Source organism: Anthonomus grandis, chromosome 5, assembly GCF_022605725.1.
Source record: "Anthonomus grandis grandis chromosome 5, icAntGran1.3, whole genome shotgun sequence".
Classification (NCBI taxonomy): Eukaryota; Metazoa; Arthropoda; class Insecta; order Coleoptera; family Curculionidae; genus Anthonomus; species Anthonomus grandis.
This window is the reverse complement of record NC_065550.1, coordinates 7,502,582-7,519,818: the sequence shown is the minus strand read 5'-3', so window position 1 is coordinate 7,519,818 and position 17,237 is coordinate 7,502,582. Positions and strand designations below refer to the sequence as shown.

The following is a 17,237-nucleotide window of genomic DNA, read 5'->3' as shown; positions in this document are numbered from 1 at the left end:
TTCCTAAGGCTGTTAGATTAAAAGTTAGTGGTCAGGTGACCATACCAGGACCATTTTGTTTTTACTTTTTATTAATGACTTGCCTCTCCTGGTTAATGACAGCTGCATAACACTTTTTGCCGACGATACATCAGCAGTTGTCTCGGGTACTGACTATCAGTCTATCTACTCAAAAACCTCCAAGCGGCTGACATTGCGGGGTGGTGTCAGAAAAATGGTCTTTGTTTGAATAGTTTCAAAGCCAACTTCATTGTTTTCACTTCGATTCGAGCTATCCAGGACCGGAGCTTACTCCTTAGAGAGGATTACTTGATGACTAGTAGCGTCATCCAACAACACTTCGCCAAGTTCTTGGGAATTGTAATTGATAAGACATCTATCATGGGATTCTCAGGTGGAATCTGTGTGCAGTAGATTGTCCCGCAGCAATTATGCCATCTTTTAGCTTTGAGACTATGTGGATGCATATAAAATTAAAAGCTTTTATTATGTCTCAGTGCATTCCACTCTATCCTATGCCTCTGTGTTTGGGGTAATTCCTCCAGTATTGGGAGAGTGCTAATAAATCAAAAGCGCATGGTACGTCCGATGTTTAGACTTTAGAGAAACTTGCCATGGTACTTTTAAAAAAGAAAAAATCCTAACTATATTAACTGTATCTGTATCTTGGAGTGCGCAAGTCAAGAACATAAAAATCTTTCCAACGATGGAATGAAGATAATAATTTTTATAAAACTCGAAATGCAGATAAATTATACATCCGTTTTACCCGGTTGTCGCAGGTACAGGATGGTCCGGAAATTACATCTCTCAAAATTTTTAATCATCTCCCATGTAGAATAAAGAGAGCTAAGACTTTTCCAACTTTTAAAAAAGCTCTTAGGGCCATGTTAGCTGACTGATTTTTTACTCGTCGACAGAGCTCTTTAACTGTAGATTTATTGACTAAATTTAGTTAAATTTGTTTCCTTTCATATTTTTGTAATTTTATACTATTTTTATTAGCACTGTAGTTTTTTCAGTGACAATTACTATAAATTGTTATGATGTCGATGGAAATAAACGATTTGATTTGATAAGCCAGGGAAACCGGATGAGTTCGGCCCAATATAATTATTATCTTGCATTTTTAAGACTTTGGAAAGGATTCTTAAAAATCGCCTTGAATGATGGCTGGAGCATAATAATATAATCCCTAAAAGCTCATTCGGCTTCTGAAGAGGTGTTGGCGCGACTGTGTGTCCCACTTAATCACGGATATACAGGGTGTCCCGAAAAATGTGGGAAATCTCTCGAATTCAGATAGAAAATAAAAAAAATTCCTATAGACCCTCCCTACGAAGATACAGCCTCTTAAAGACGCCGCTCGAAATCGGTTTTTCTCGAATAACTTCTGAAGTACTTGGTATAATTTAATAAAAATTTTACGTGATCGACACTACTAAGGATCTATTAAAACGGAGTCCATTACATTTACCTTGTTTATTTTACCAAGGACGGCCTAGTTTGTACATTATAATGCTTAAATTTTTAACACCCTATATGATAAAAACTCTAAAAATAATAAATATGGATAGCTTGAACCTTAAACTAAAGAAAAGACGCTCTTGTCCATTATCGATAAAATGAACCGATTTGGAGAAAAAAAAACTAAAAAATTAATTAAAAAAATTAATTTAATTAATATTTTGTTTCTTAGCCTCGCGTTTCCATACGCTAGTATCTAGCGGCATCTTTTTTTTTTCAGATGGGGGTTCTCTCTAGAAGCTTTGAACATGGTTTACGAAGATGACGTAAACGTTAGAAATATTTAGGTTGAGCGCCCAGATATTGGAGACCCCACTGATGAAGATTCTGGCGAGGATTCATTGACAATCTATCAAGAAAACAGCTAGAAGCAAATGTTTCATCCCACAGATTACCTCTCAAATGAAGAAAATTGAATATGAGTCTCTGAATCGGATAACGGGTAATTTGGTCGATAATCCCGCTAGTTTCCCAGAAAAACCTACGAACCATTCAATACGTTGACACCTGTCAAGATTTTCGAATTATAGCCGATTTTCAGCGTGGAATGGTTCTTTGGTATTTACCAATGCGTGTCTGCAATTCTGGTTTTAACCACAAAATGTGACGTCACGGATCAGCTGTTTGGCGTTTGGCCAATTATTACCAGGTTTTGGACTTGGGTTAAACTTTCGGTATACAGTCCAGAAGAAGGCTATGCTTAGATTGTAAAAAATTGATTGAGAATTGCGATATGATGTGCGCCCTTTATAAATTAAGGAAAATAAATACCAATTAATTTTAAATTATCAAGGAGAGCAAGTAGGAATACGCTACAAAAAAAGTTACATTAAAGGAGAGAAATTTTAAATTTAATTCCGGCAATAGGTGTGTATGGCTTCACTCACGCAAATTTACATGTCTATTATACATAATTTATTTTAGATGCAATAAAAGCATCTTTATTCGAGAGAAAAGAGTGGCTAAGGTTCTGGAAAATCAAAAAATTAGACTTCATTTTTTAATCAAACAGAAAAGAAAAAAAATTAAAGAGTTTATTTAATTCCTAATAACCCATTGGAAACAATACGTCACAATTACCTGTCAAAGTTGTCAACCGAATGAATAACCGCGGTTCTTACCAATTCATTGCTGAAAATCGACTTATTTTTCGATGAGGATATAATTAGATGAGTTACGCACTACACAAGAAAATTCCCAACCCACAAATATCCGCATGAGAAATGAGCGGTTTTTTTTGTCATTTTGATTCTGTCAGGGTATAATTGGCTCCCGGGAAAAAAATTTACTGGGATACGAAAAGCGATATGGGTTATGAACGCTATGCAAAGAGATCGGTTCCTTACAATTTGGCGTTTTTTACATCTTGCAAATAATCAATTCATCAATGGAAGGGACAAATATTACAAGATACCCTTAGCCGACTATTTACAGAAAAAATATAAAGATTACTTTCCTGAACTAAATTACGACGAATCTATGGTGAAATACTTTGGGCGCCACTCGTGTAAAGAGTTCATAAAAGGAAAGCCGATTCGTTTCGGGTACAGGTTGGTGCCTCAACGCTAAAAGTGGGTATCTTGTAAGCTGCCAAAAATAATAATACATAAAGTACCTCAAGAACAGCTGTTATACCCATATCATCTACAAAAAGTGAATGAATTAACTCCTGAAGATTTTCCTCGTAGAATACAGTTCGCGAACTGGCTGTTAGATCAGCAGCAAACCAATCCAAACTTCATTAGCATTATTCTTTTTACCGATCAAGCAGGGTTTTCCAAAAATTGTATTGTGGATTTACATAACTCGCATGTATACGTTGATGAAAATCCTCATGCCGGTGTTGATTCTCATCATCACCATCAGTTCCAATCAATTAATATCTGGGCAGGAATCATTGGCAATTTTTTGATTGGGCCATTCTTATTATCGCCACGATTAAATGGAGAACTTTATTTGGAGTACCTTCACAATAATCTTATGGATTTAATAGAGCATTTGCGATCCGCCGAAACATGTATTTCATGCATGATGGCGCCCCATGTCATTTCAGTGTTGCTGTAAGGAACCACCTGAATAACGTTTTTCAAACCAAGGTAGAGGAGGATACCTTGCCTGACTTCCTCGGTATCCCGATTTAACGCCGTTGGATTTTTACCTATGGGGTCACCTGAAAACCTTGGTGAATTCAACTCCTATCGATACTCGGGAGGAACTTGTTTTGGCGAATACAGCAGTCCACAATTCGTCGTACCCGCTAGTGTATCAGACGTCACAGGCCCAATTTGAACCTACTTATGTAGTTTTTAATTAATTGTTTCGAAGTATTATTTGACTCTTTTATTTAATACATTCTTTTTTTTAGGTTGTTTTTTCGTTTTAAGAAAAACATAGGTTTACATTTTTTTACACAATTTCATTCAGGTGCTTTTCTAAGAACCACACTGCATTTTAAAAAATATGTACTTTTTTCAGATTAAACAACTTAAAATGTAACTTCTCTTTTTTCTTGATTAAATGTCGCATCGCTGAAAACAAGAACATATCATGGTTCTTTTTAATTAAAATAAAACAGTAATTTCTTAATTATTCTTTTTTCTCCAAAACAATTCATTTTATCCATAATGAACAAGAGCGCCTTTTCTTTAGTTCAAGCTATCGAATTCAGGCTATGCGAGTAAATATGTAACAAAAATTATCTACACCACCTGCTTTCTAAAGAAAAAAATCTATAAGAATAAAATTTTAGTTTTTCGATAAGTTGAAGGATAACGGAGATACAAGCGGAGTCCCAAAATGCAATATTTTCCAAAATGCCCTGTATCTTAAAAATTAAAAGGACTATGAAAAGGGACACCCTGTACATATCGCCGCATCGCATGTACTACTTTTGTGTTTATCGGAGTAATTATTGTTAATTGTAAATACGTGCTGGTTTAGTGATTAATGGTGTAAGAGGCATAGACAATACAAATGATCCGGACGCATCGCTTATTTGTTCTATTTATGATAAAGCTACAAGAAACGCAATACTTTTAAAGAGTACAGTAGAAGGTAGTTCTTCTGTCACCAAAACTTATAAATTATTTTTCTTCACATTATTATGTAATAATGTTTTAGGTGTTACAGATTTTCGGCTCTTCTGACGGCAAACCTACGATCGATTGTGAAGTTATTTTAAATGAAAGTGATTCTTTTGACTCTTCGTAAGGTAATTAGTAATAAGAAAATTGGAAAGATAAGAAACATAAGCAATACATTTTATTTTTTTCTTCTAGATAAGGGAAAAAAGTCCTCCATGTTTGGACAAACCAAAACATAAAGTCAAATAATGTCACTTGATGAGCGTACGATGATCATTTACCATAAATTCCACTTATGTAAACGGGAAACAGTCAACGGGAAAAAGTTTATGCATGCAAACATTTATGCGAGGAGCTTTGAAAAAACTTTTTTCAAGTGAGATAGTTGAGACAGAAAAACGTGGAAAAGCCCGCATAAGAAACTGAAAAAAAATATGAAGAATGTATTCTCATATTTATCTCGAATTTATACTCGTTCTCAGCCGTCCAATAATTAAAGATTATAATTTAGGGTTTCAGAAATCCAAAGACCATTATAAAAACTACTACAATGATTTATGTACTCAGAAGTTGAACCATGATTTTTATCAACCTTGAAAAGACAAATATATTAGACAATTTAATTTGCCAGAGCCAGATGAAGGCGAAGATTCGGGAAAAGTATGTGACTATTATACACGTATGTGACTTAAGTTTCTCTACTAAAGTGTTAATTTAATTTTAGATTTTCTGCAATACAATCTATATGAAAATAATGCCAATAAAAACAAACCATTGAATAAACAGCGGATTTTTCGTGGTCCAGTAAGTCATTAAAAGTGGAATATCTCAAAATACCTAATTTACACGTTCATGAGTATGATATTGTACCAACGGTATATGTACGTAAATAATATCTAATTAATACTATCATATGAGCTTTTATAAATTCACCTAAGCACGTAGAAGTTAATATTATAATCAATATAGAAAGTACCTGCAGTATCTGACAAAATTAGAGCAACTTTTTAAATCATTAAGTTTAAGTAGCATGTTATAATAATAATAATAATAATAATAATAATAATAATAATAATAATAATAATAATAATAATAATAAATAATAATAATAATAATAATAATAAATAATAATGTGTTTATTTATATGTTATAAAACAATCCGAGACATAAATATATATAACATTAATTTTGTCATTGATTTACAAAAGGGAGCCAAAAACAATTCAAGATCAAGTCTGAATTAAAAAAAAAAATTCAAAAACAAAATATTATATAATACCACTGTTGCCCGCAGAAAACTGAGCAAAATGTACAAAAAGAAATTCATATATATTATAAACTTTGATCAAAGCATCACATAAGACGTAACCAAACACCATGCTACTAAAGCAGTCATTTTTCAATAAAAGATTCAAAACTCATTTTTTCTACCAAAAATCATGAGTTTTGACTTAGATGGGTTAATATGAAGATTATGACGATTTGAATATGATAACAATGTATTTAGATCCTCGTTTATGACTTTCTCTGCATTAATATATTCAGATGGAAGAAAAGAAAAATAAAGCGGTATATCATCAGCATATTGGTGTACCTTGCAGAACTTTAGGCAATTAGTGAGCTTATTAGTATAAATATTAAAAAGTAAAGGGCCCAAAATTCTCTCTGCCATCTAATGTTTTAACAAACTGAAATCTATTTGAAAGATAATCCATTAAAAGTACAATTGCGTGCTCTGAAAATCCAACAAAATTTAAGATTGGAGAAAAGAGTTCATGGTTTATAGTGTCAAATGCCTTAGAGAAGTCTAATAGAATTAAAGCTGTGCATTTGCTGTCATCTGCAGCCCTAATTATATCATCAGTTATGTTTAATAATGCAGTTGCACAACCAAAACCAGAGCGAAAACCAGATTGGTACGGAAAGAGAATTTTATACAGATTTAAATGTTCCGATATTTGTGTAAACATGATTTTTTCAAGAACTTTGGACATGCTTGTAAGGATACTTATCGGCCGCAAATCATCAAGTCAGGCAGATGAATAACCCGGGAAATTTTCTAACATTCTGGAAAGACAGAATCTAATAAGCATTGGTCATGTATGGCAATATCACTGGACAACATAAGTGCAGCTTTTCAAGATTAATGAAGTCCGAGCCGGTAGCGATTGATTTTATTTCAAACAGATATTTTTTGACTTCCGACATAGTGACTGTCCTAAAGGTAAAGACTGATTCAAAGCAACATTTCCTATTATTTTTGTAGTAATTGATCCGGTGGTTTATTATTTGGTGAAAATTGTAAGAAGTGTCGATTATTAAGTGTGCCAGGAATAGAACTTTTTTTTACTGCGAAATATTTAATTTCCTCCACAATGCTCGAGAATCTCTTCCACAATTATGAATTGTAAATTCAAGACATGTCTGTTTCTCATTAGCTATTTGCTTTCTAATTTGTTTAAAGTATTCTCAGTGCCCTTTCGTACGTGTTTTCTTATATTTGCTTTGCCTTATTCTTAAGTTTGATCATTGCTTGTATATTATCTGTCAGCCAGAATGGTTTAGGTTTTTTGAAAGTTACCTTCTTAAGCGGTAGCACATCAAAAATATTAAGTATAGTTTTATTAAGATATTGAATTTTTAAATTTATATCATTCAAGTAAACAATATTATCAAATTGTGAAATTTCCAATAAGTATTTAAGTCTTTATTAATACGCTTAAGATTCCTGAAGTTTAGAGTTTTACTGTCAGATCTATTACTATCTAAAAAATGGAGTGCAATAAACCCAAAAATGATCTGAAATGGCGACATTAACGCTGCCAAAACTTCAGTGCCAACTCAGGTTGAAGACCTTCTGAAATCAATATTACATCTAATAAGGTAATAGATGCGGCAGCTACTCAAGTATGGTTATTAATTAGTTGGCTCAAATTAAAAGAAGACACACTATCATAAAACGCTGAGAAATGTGCACTATCCAAATCTAATATACAGTGAGAGCCAAAAGTCCGGAATAAATTCATTTAAAATTCAGGGGTATGTTCAAAAAAAAAAAAAACGCTCGGACACGTCGATTTTTATTTTAAACTGCGGGTTTTCTTACTATAATTTTATGTATACAGGGTGGTCCAAAAATAAGTTACGACCATCAACTTCAAAGTTGAAATGGAAATACCTATTTTATAAGCTTTTTTAAAACCATCTGTTGACACTAGCTAGTAAGTGTCAACAGGTACTGAGAAATTTACGGTTGAATTTCTAAAAAAACATTCAAAATATTAATTGTATTTAATCAAAAGTATTGTATAAACGTTGAACAAAAAGAAACTATTCTAATCTAGACCGAAATAAATGTTGAAATTGAGCCCCATTAACTTCTTGACAGTAAGCGAGTCTTAATTCGAATTCTCTCAGAACGTTGCGTATCATTTCTTGAGGTATTCGTTAAATCTCATTTCTTATATTATTTCTCAATTCTTCTAAATTGTTGGGTTTATTTACATACACTCTATGCTTTAAATAATCCCACAAAAAGAAGTCCAAAGGAGTCAAGTCGGAGGACCTAGCAGGCCACTCCAATTGACCCCTTCGCCCAATCCATCGACCCGGAAATACCTCACTTAAATATTGCCGCACGGCTCTGCTGAAGTGTGGCGGCGCGCCATCTTGCTGGAACCAAATTGAAGCTTCTGGAATATTGGGATTATTTGCATTTGGAAACATCAAACATAAAGCGGGAATCAGTTCATTCCTTAAGAATTCCAAATAACATTGACCTGTTTAGGTACCTTCGAAGAAAAATGGACCTATGACTCTGTCATTAATAATGCCGGCCCAAACATTCACAGATTGAGGATATTGGGTATGAGCTTCAATAACCCAATTTGGATTAGAGGAAGACCAGTAACGGCAGTTCTGTCTGTTCACTGTACCATTGATGCAGAAGGTCGACGCGTCAGAAAAAATTATTCTACGAGTAAAAAGACGGTCGTTATGGCAGACATTCATTATAATTTTGCAAAACTCTAATCGACGATCTGTATCATCTTCGTTAAGATCGTGGATTAATTTTAATTTATAGGGATGATATTTTGCCTTTTTCAAAATCCTTCTTAAAGATGTTTTTCCAACATCGTTATCTAGTGCTGCCTGTCTAGTCGGTGTATGAGGATTTTCTTCAATGGACAAAACAACATTTAACTTCTTTTCCTCGGAAATTGAGGCACGACCCGATCTGGGTCGATCTCTGACGTGACCTAATTCCCTAAATTTTCTTTCTAGTTTGCTAACGGTAGACTGAGATATTGTCTTATCAGGATACTTGGTATTAAACATTTCACAAACCTGGTGTTGGGTCCTAATGCGATCACCACATCCTATCATAATTAGTATTTCTATTCTCTCAGTTTCACTTAACTTATTCATCTTTTCAGGCAATATTAAATTTTACAATAAACAAGGGCTGTATAATAAGACTGCTTGATACCTGTCATTTCAAAAAATGATGACAACATCATTGCAACAATGGATGAAAAAATACAAAAAACAAGGTTACCTTAGTAAAGGTGTTACATAGTTGCATGAATTATTGTATGTTCAGAAATTCAACCGTAAATTTCTCAGTACCTGTTGACACTTACTAGCTAGTGTCAACAGATGGTTTTAAAAAAGCTTCGATTAAAAGTGCAAACCGCATTTGTCTATGTCTAACCGTTTGGATTTTATAACATGTCAAAAGTGCAAATATGCCGATCTTCAACTGTCAATAACTCAAAAACAAATGAAGATAGGTATAGGACATTGTACATGAAATATGTCTAGAATTTTCTGTTCTTTAAGAATACAGAATAAAAAGTAGGTATTTCCATTTCAAAAATTGAAGTTGATGGTCGTAACTTATTTTTGGACCACCCTGTATACATAAAATTATAGTAAGAAAACCCGCAGTTAAAAATAAAAATAGACGTGTCCGAGCGTTTTTTTTTTTGAACATATCCCTGAATTTTAAATGAAGTTATTCCGGACTTTTGGCTCTCACTGTATTTGTTATATATGGTCTATCATTTCTTATAAGATTATATCCGTCCGTATGGTTTATATGTTTTAAATTAATTGGTAAATAAAGTTTAATTGAAACACAAGTAAAATATTTACCAGCAATTTATGCAAATATCTTAAAAGTTGCTTTAATTTTGTCTGATACTGTATGTTTAAGAGATATCAGACTTATGTATTACATTTTCAAGCAATTTAAAATTTAAATCTCATTTTCTAGAGGCTTTCTTAACCCTAAAACATGTTAACGTTATATTATAACGATATCCATTTTTTAGAAAATTGCACACTTACCTCCAGCACTAACCCGTGTATGCTCTCCCATGGCTTTCATCAATTGGAAATTTTCTCTTTGCTTATCGGTCAAGCCAGTCATAACACACAATTCTGGTACCAAAACGACCAACTCCGGCATTCCAGCTCTGATTTCGCGAGGTTTACTTCTAGAAATCAACAGTGGCTGATCCATGTGATTAATTCTAACGTGGTATCTATCTTGGAAATAGTCTACGTATGAAATTTGTGAACCTGAAAAGAGTTGAAAAATTATTAATATCAAGCAAACTTTTATTAGTTCTTGGTACCAGTGATTCAGTAAAAAAGGGTAAATACTCATTTTTACACACATATTAATTATTTTTAAGCTTAAAGTGCTTAAAGTTGATTGTATGTAAAATTGTGTGTCAAATCTGTGTTTTAATCTAATCATATTAAACTTCTAGACTTGCAGGATAAATTTGGGTATACATATTTTCGTAGGAATGACATTTATCTGAATTTCAGAGGCTGCATATTGTTATATCATATACAGTGTGACCCATTTGTTTTCGGGTCACCCTGATAAAAAGTTTATTTTTGGTGCGATTTTGCTCGGTTTTTTTTTTAATGTTAGGTCCAGAAAAACTGCATCATTATAACAAAAAAAATTCTGCCATGCAAATTCCAAGGCCTACTAATATCAGTTTTTAAGGGCCAAATTTTAAGAAACCATGCTAGGCATTTTTTTAGCAAAAAATTGTCCACACCACTGGATTCGGCATCCCCCAAAACGGCCTTATACCAAATTTCACCAAAAAATATTAAATAATAACAATTTTATGATAAAAAAAAAAAGAAACGCGCTTTACTTCTAAATTGTCTTTAAAAATTATTAAAATATTGAATTGTCACATTTGACATCTAACTGTCAAAAGTGGTAATAGAACGTGTTTAGATAGTATTAGTAATCATGGAAAATTTAAATTTAAGAGAAAAAATTGAAATTGTGCGTCTTGTTGGTGGTAACACGCGTTCGATGAGAGAAGCTGCCAGAGAATTTAATATTAGGCATCCTGATAGACTAGTAAGTCTAAGTACTGTGCAACGTGTTAATAAAATTTTCAATGAAACAGGATCTGTTTCGAAAAATCTACTTAAAAATAGACATAATGGACGGCGTGGGCTCAGAAGAAATGAAAATTACATTTTGGAATATTTTAACGGCAATCTTCGAAGTAGTGTCAGAACGGCTAGTTTGGTCCTTAACATCCCCAGAGAAAGTATAAGAAGATGTTTGCAAAAAACTAACATAAAAGCATAACGTTTGGTGTGGAATACTAAGCGACAAAATTGTTGGCCCTTTTTTCTTTAATGGTAATTTGAATACAATTGAATTTTTGAATTTTCTTGAGAATGAATTTTCGAACGCATTAGAAGATTTACCCTTCAGATATCACCTTAATTTGAAGTTTCAATTAGATGGTGGTCCTGTCCATAATGCTCGTTTAGTAAGAGACTGGTTAAATCAACATTTTGAAAACTGTTGGATAGGACGAAACAGTCCTTTCGTTGAGTGACCACCGAGATCCCCTGACTTAACGCGACTCGATTTTTTTCTCTGGGGCTTACTTAAAGAAAAAGTGTACAAATCAAGACCTCAAAATTTAGAAGATTTACAAGTCAGAATAATCCAGGTTTGTTCAGAAATTACTCCAGAGCAAGTCCGTAAAGTTATTTAACATGTAGGCAAAAGGAATGTAAAATGCATAGAAAACAATGGTGGATTAGTAATTTCAAAAATTTAGTAGCGGTTAATTTTTAATTGTTTTGTTTGTTGTTTTTATTTTATTTGTATTTATTTTTGTTAGTTTATTATTTGTTTTTATTTGTATTTAATTTGACATTAGTAGGTCTTGGAATTTGCATGGCAGATTTTTTTTTTTTTTTTATAATGATGCAGTTTTTCTGGACTTAACATTCAAAAATAACCCGAGCAAAATCGCACCAATAATAAACTTAGATAGTTAAATTTACCAATGGGGTTCCATCGATCTCTAAGAAAATTGTATGAGGTCCAAAAAACGATTAAGTGATTCCTTGGTAATGTATTATTTTAACGCTGATGGTATGAGGTCTAAGCTGAAGCATTTGAAGCAATCAATATCAGCATGCAGTTATGTACTTTCGTTGGCTGAAACATAGTTGTTTCCGGACATTTTGTCATTTGAATTGGAGTTTACGGCATATGAAGTATTTAGATATGATAGAAATGCCCTAACAAGTGCTAAAAAGGATTACTCGCTGTGAGAAAGGAGTTAAAACCACGATTACTTAAACACTCTTGTTCATCGTTAGAGCAAGTTTTTCTTTCTGTACAACTTAATCTTAAGAATATTGTTTTTAGTGTGGTTTACCTGCCGCCAAAATCTGATATGGGTCAATACAATGCTTTCTGTGATACAGTACTGGAGATCTTTGAGGCCCATCCGAATTGCTTATCTACTATTGCAGGAGACTTTAACCTACCTGGCTGCTCTTGGTTTAATGAAAATCAAAATCTTAAAGTTACCTTTTCAGATGGGTGTTCGAATGTCGCACCAGCTTCACTGCTTGGACAGGTATTTAATTACTTAAATGGTAAAGAAATGTTTCAGCTACCAAATCCGGAAGGCACATTTCTTGACCTTTGTTTTTCTAATATTAATGGGTCTTCTGGATTGGCGGATGATTTTTTATTGCCGGTGACTGGCTCTCGACACACTCCGTATGAATGTGTCTTTTCAGTACCATATATTATGTCAAGGTCTCGGAAATATGCAGTAAAGTTTTGTGACTTCAAAAATGCTGATTTTGTATCGTTAAATAATTTCTTTTCATCGATCGACTGGTCCTTTATAAACAACACTTCTGATATAAATATTTCTCTAAATAAGTTTAATGACCTTTTGTATGAAGAAATCACCTCAAATATTTTGTGCCTATTAAGTCCTATAATACTGGTAGCTTTCCTGTATGGTTTTCAAGAGAGTTAAGAAGCTTAGTTTTACGTAAGAGGATTGCTCATAAGAAGTTTAAGTCTCAATTGCAAAGCTTCGGCAGTCATGCAGTGTTTTGAGCGGTCAGTGTTACCGCGATTATATTTTTCGTACCGAGAATAATCTATTGTTAAATCCTAGGTTATTCTGGAAACATATAAGTAATGTTAAAAAATCAAATATTATTCCTAAACATATGTTTTTTAATGATGAAACTAGTGATGAGGGTGGTGATAATGTTAATTTATTTGCCAAATATTTGTCAAACGTATATTCTGATGAAGCATTTCAACTACCTGAATATTACATGACAGGGCGTGTGGATCAATTCGATGTCAAATTTGTAGTTATCTTTAGTAGAGGTTTTTGACGAGATTCTTGGCTTACAGAGCAAGACTTCTGCGGGACGGGATGGCATACCCAGCTTGCTACTTCGTGAATGTGTTTGTACTCTGTCGAAGCCTTACCTCTGTATTTGCACTTTATTATCTGTCTTTAAAGTCAGGAGTATTTCCTTCTTTTTGGAAGAATTCGTATATTACGCCGATATTTAAGTCTGGTAATACTAGTGATGTCAGTAATTATCGGGGAGTTTGTGTACAGTCAACCTTGCCTTAACTTTTGGATGCACTTGTAACCAAGCAATTGTCATGGCAATATAAAAGCCTTATTATCAGTAAACATGGTTTTCAAAAAGGTCGTTCCACTGTTACTAACTTAATATGTTATGAAGATTATCTGTTTAATGCTTTTGGTAAGGGTTCACAAGTTGATGCTGTTTATACGGATTTTTCGAAGGCGTTCGACAGAGTTATTCATGCGCTTCTACTGGCAAAGCTCCAAGCTTTGGGTTTTGAATCAAATGTTATTTGTTGCCTAAGGGACTATCTACTGGGTAGATCGCAATGTATACGGCTTAATAACTGCTTATCTAGCAGCTTTTCTGTGCCATCTGGCGTTCCTCAGGGATCATATGTGGGTCCGTTGCTTTTTATAATCTTTGTTAATGATATAGGATTATTTGTAAGAAATTGTGAATTTTGATTATTCGCTGATTATTTAAAATTGTTTTTGTCTATTGATTCTAATGTTCAATGTCAATTGTTACAGGATGACTTGCCTAATCTCTATGAATGGTGCAACCTTAATGGTTTAGATTTAAATGTTCGGAAGTGTTATTCAATAACTTTTGGAAGAATACGCAATCTTACATTGTTTGATTATAGTATAGATTCCACTATTTTAAAAAGGGTCACGGAAGTTAGAGATCTCGGAGTAATTTTCGATTCTAAGTTGACATTTTCGTCTCATGCTGAAAAGTTAGTTCAGAAAGCGTATAAAAATCTAGGATTTATAACTAGATGCAGTCAAGACTTCTCATGCTCTGTCTATACAGTGCAACACGTCAAATTAGATATACAGGGGGACGCATTTAATTATGCATTTACTGAAGTTCTGTCAATCACCTCCTCACCTCTAGCTAACCTCACTTTATTATGTCAAATGCGAACCCCCATCGTGTGATACATGATAGTAAGCAGCGTAAAATTCTCTATTCAACGGTACCAAAAAAAATTAAATCGGTAAATGTGTAAGCAAATAGTTAGCGAAAATGTCTAGAAATAATGGATATTTTATTTACGCCAAACTTTGGTATGTCAAATGGCTACCCCATGGTGTGATACATTATTTTAAAGGGCATTCATTATGCTATCAATAGTTATTATTTTAAAAAAAAATAAAATTGATTGACCAAGAAGCAATTAAAGTGTAAATCGGTAGGGTAGAAAAACAAATTGAATTAGTTTAACAAATTTATTTTATTAAATGTTCAAAATGCGCGCCGTTATTAGTAAGACAATAAGCCACAAAAAGCCTATTTTCAAACTCCTTACGAACATTGGCAAGGGTCTGCCCGCTAATTTCTCTGCATTCTTGAAATATTCTATTTTTTAAATTCTCAATACTCTCAGGTGGGGTTTTATAAACTTTGCTTTTTAAGTAGCCCAAAAGAAAAAAGTCTAGTGGGGTTAGGTCCGGAGACCGCGCAGGCCATTCGATTGCACCACGTCTGCCAATCAACTTTTCTCGAAAATTTTCATCAAGCCACTCTCGAACTACCAAAGTGTAGTGCGCGGGAGCTCACTACACTTTGCTTACTCACTGGCTTTTTTTTTCTGGAGGTGAGGAGGTGATTGACAGTTTTTTTTTTAAAGTTATTAAGGGTGGATCGTTTTGAAATGAAAGCACTGTATAAGTTCTGTACTGTTCATTAGTCTGTTCTGGTTTGGAGTATGCTAGTCCCGTATGGTCTCCATTTTATAAATCGCATATTGAAAATATTGAGAAAGTTCAAAATAAATTCTTAAGAAATTGTTCTTTTAAACTTAAGGTTCCATTAGCTAATGGTCGTACTGATTACAAGTAAGTCATGTCAGTTCTCTCGTTGGACCCACTTGAGTTAAGGCGTAATAATTCAGACTTGTGTTTTATTTTTAAATTAATATCTGGCATGACTGATTGTGATTATCTTTTAAATAGGCTGAATTTTTGGGCAAAAATTGACTAGACTGAAAAAACTCTTCTATGTAGATTTTGATAGTAGTTCTTATGGACAGTATAATCCTATAACTAAAATGCAACATTCTTTCCAGTGGCGTATCCAGGGGGGGGGGGGGCAAAGGGGGCAATTGCACCCCCCCAGAAAAGCTAGGGAGAAAAGAAATATCTTTTATTTTCTCATTAAGAAAAAATATTAATTTATTAATAATATGATATAATAAAAGTATATTTAGTAGGATATCGATATCTCATTACATTCCTACTCATCACGTGTTTTTTGTTGTCATCTAAAGCGCGCGCTCGCCGCGTCGCGTCGTCGCACAGCATTATCGTGTAGTTTCGTTTTCGTTAGTTATTTTACATTGTCGACACACGCGGCTGCTTTATTTGTATCCATATTTTCTGTTTTGTGCCATGGCCACATAGTTGCTATTAATTCGATGAGTTACTTTTGCTTTATCTATATAAAATATGAAACGAGCGGGAGTGCAAAGCAATTTATTGAAATTTGTTAAGAAAATTAAACAAGCTGAAAATAATGATATTCCTACGTCCACCGCAGCTGATGCCTTACCAAATATTATAGAAAATGTTGAAGAACCCTTTACTTCTTCAACAGAGATAACGACTTTATCCTCAGAAACACCGCCAAATTTTCCTGTTAATGATGTTAGCAATATTTTAGCAAATAAGTTAACTGAGGAACAGTATATTAGTATAATGAGCGAAATTTGGACTCCGCCGATAAATTTCAATTTTCCAGCGAAGAAAGAAGGGAAATTTACCAGAAAATTTAATAGAACCTATTTAGAACAGTATAAGTGGCCAAAGTACTCTTTAAAAGAAGATGGAGTTTATTGCAAATATTGCGCCTTTTTTTGCAAAAGAGAAGTCGGTCACACTAGTAGTCAGCAAGTAGGTATGCTTTGTATGGAACCTTATCGCAAATGGAAGAAATGCGCTGAAAAGCTAAGACTTCATGAACAGACAGAATACCATAAGAGGTCAGTTTTAGATTATGTTAACAGGAAACAAGTAATAGAAAATAAGCAAATGTCAATAGAAACATTATTGTTTACTAGTCGCATAAAACAGGCACAAGAAAATAGATTAAAATTAACACCTATTATAAAAACTATCATATTTTGTGGGCGAAATGGTCTTCCATTAAGGGGGCATCGAGATTCTGGACCCTTATCCTTAAACTTGGAAACAATGTCTTGCACACCTGTTGAAGGTAAATTTCGATCTTTGTTAAAATTTCGAATTGATGCGGGTGATGAAATTTTGAAAAAACATATATTGAGTTCTGCTAATAACGCAACATATTTAAGTAGTATAATACAAAACGAAATAATAAATGCATGTAACACAAATATTTTACGAAAAATAATAGCAGAAGTAAAATCTGCAAAATATTATGCAATCTTGGCAGATGAGACAACTGATATTGCCAAAATAGAGCAGTTTGTTCTTTGCGTTCGATACGTATGCGATAATTTATCTATTAAAGAGTCCTTTTTTCAATTTATTCCAGTAACTTCAACCACTGGGCATAATTTAGCAAAAACAATTATCGAAAATTTGACAGACTGGGGTTTAGATTTAAATAATCTTAAAGGCCAGGGTTACGATGGGGCAGCGGCAATGAGTGGTCAGTTTTCTGGGGTACAGGCTATTATAAGAAGGGAATATCCTACAGCTTTATATGTTC

At 33.5% G+C, this 17,237-nt stretch overlaps 1 protein-coding gene across 2 annotated transcripts in view; it reads right to left on the bottom strand.

The window, feature by feature from the left end:
- Positions 1-17,237, bottom strand: part of LOC126735881 (piwi-like protein Siwi) — a 94,804-nt gene that overhangs the window by 37,624 nt on the left and 39,943 nt on the right. For both annotated transcript variants that reach the window (XM_050439978.1, XM_050439979.1), the window contains exon 7: positions 9,963-10,196. In XM_050439978.1, the coding sequence (XP_050295935.1) occupies positions 9,963-10,196 (234 nt within the window). The remainder of the gene's footprint in view (positions 1-9,962; positions 10,197-17,237) is intronic.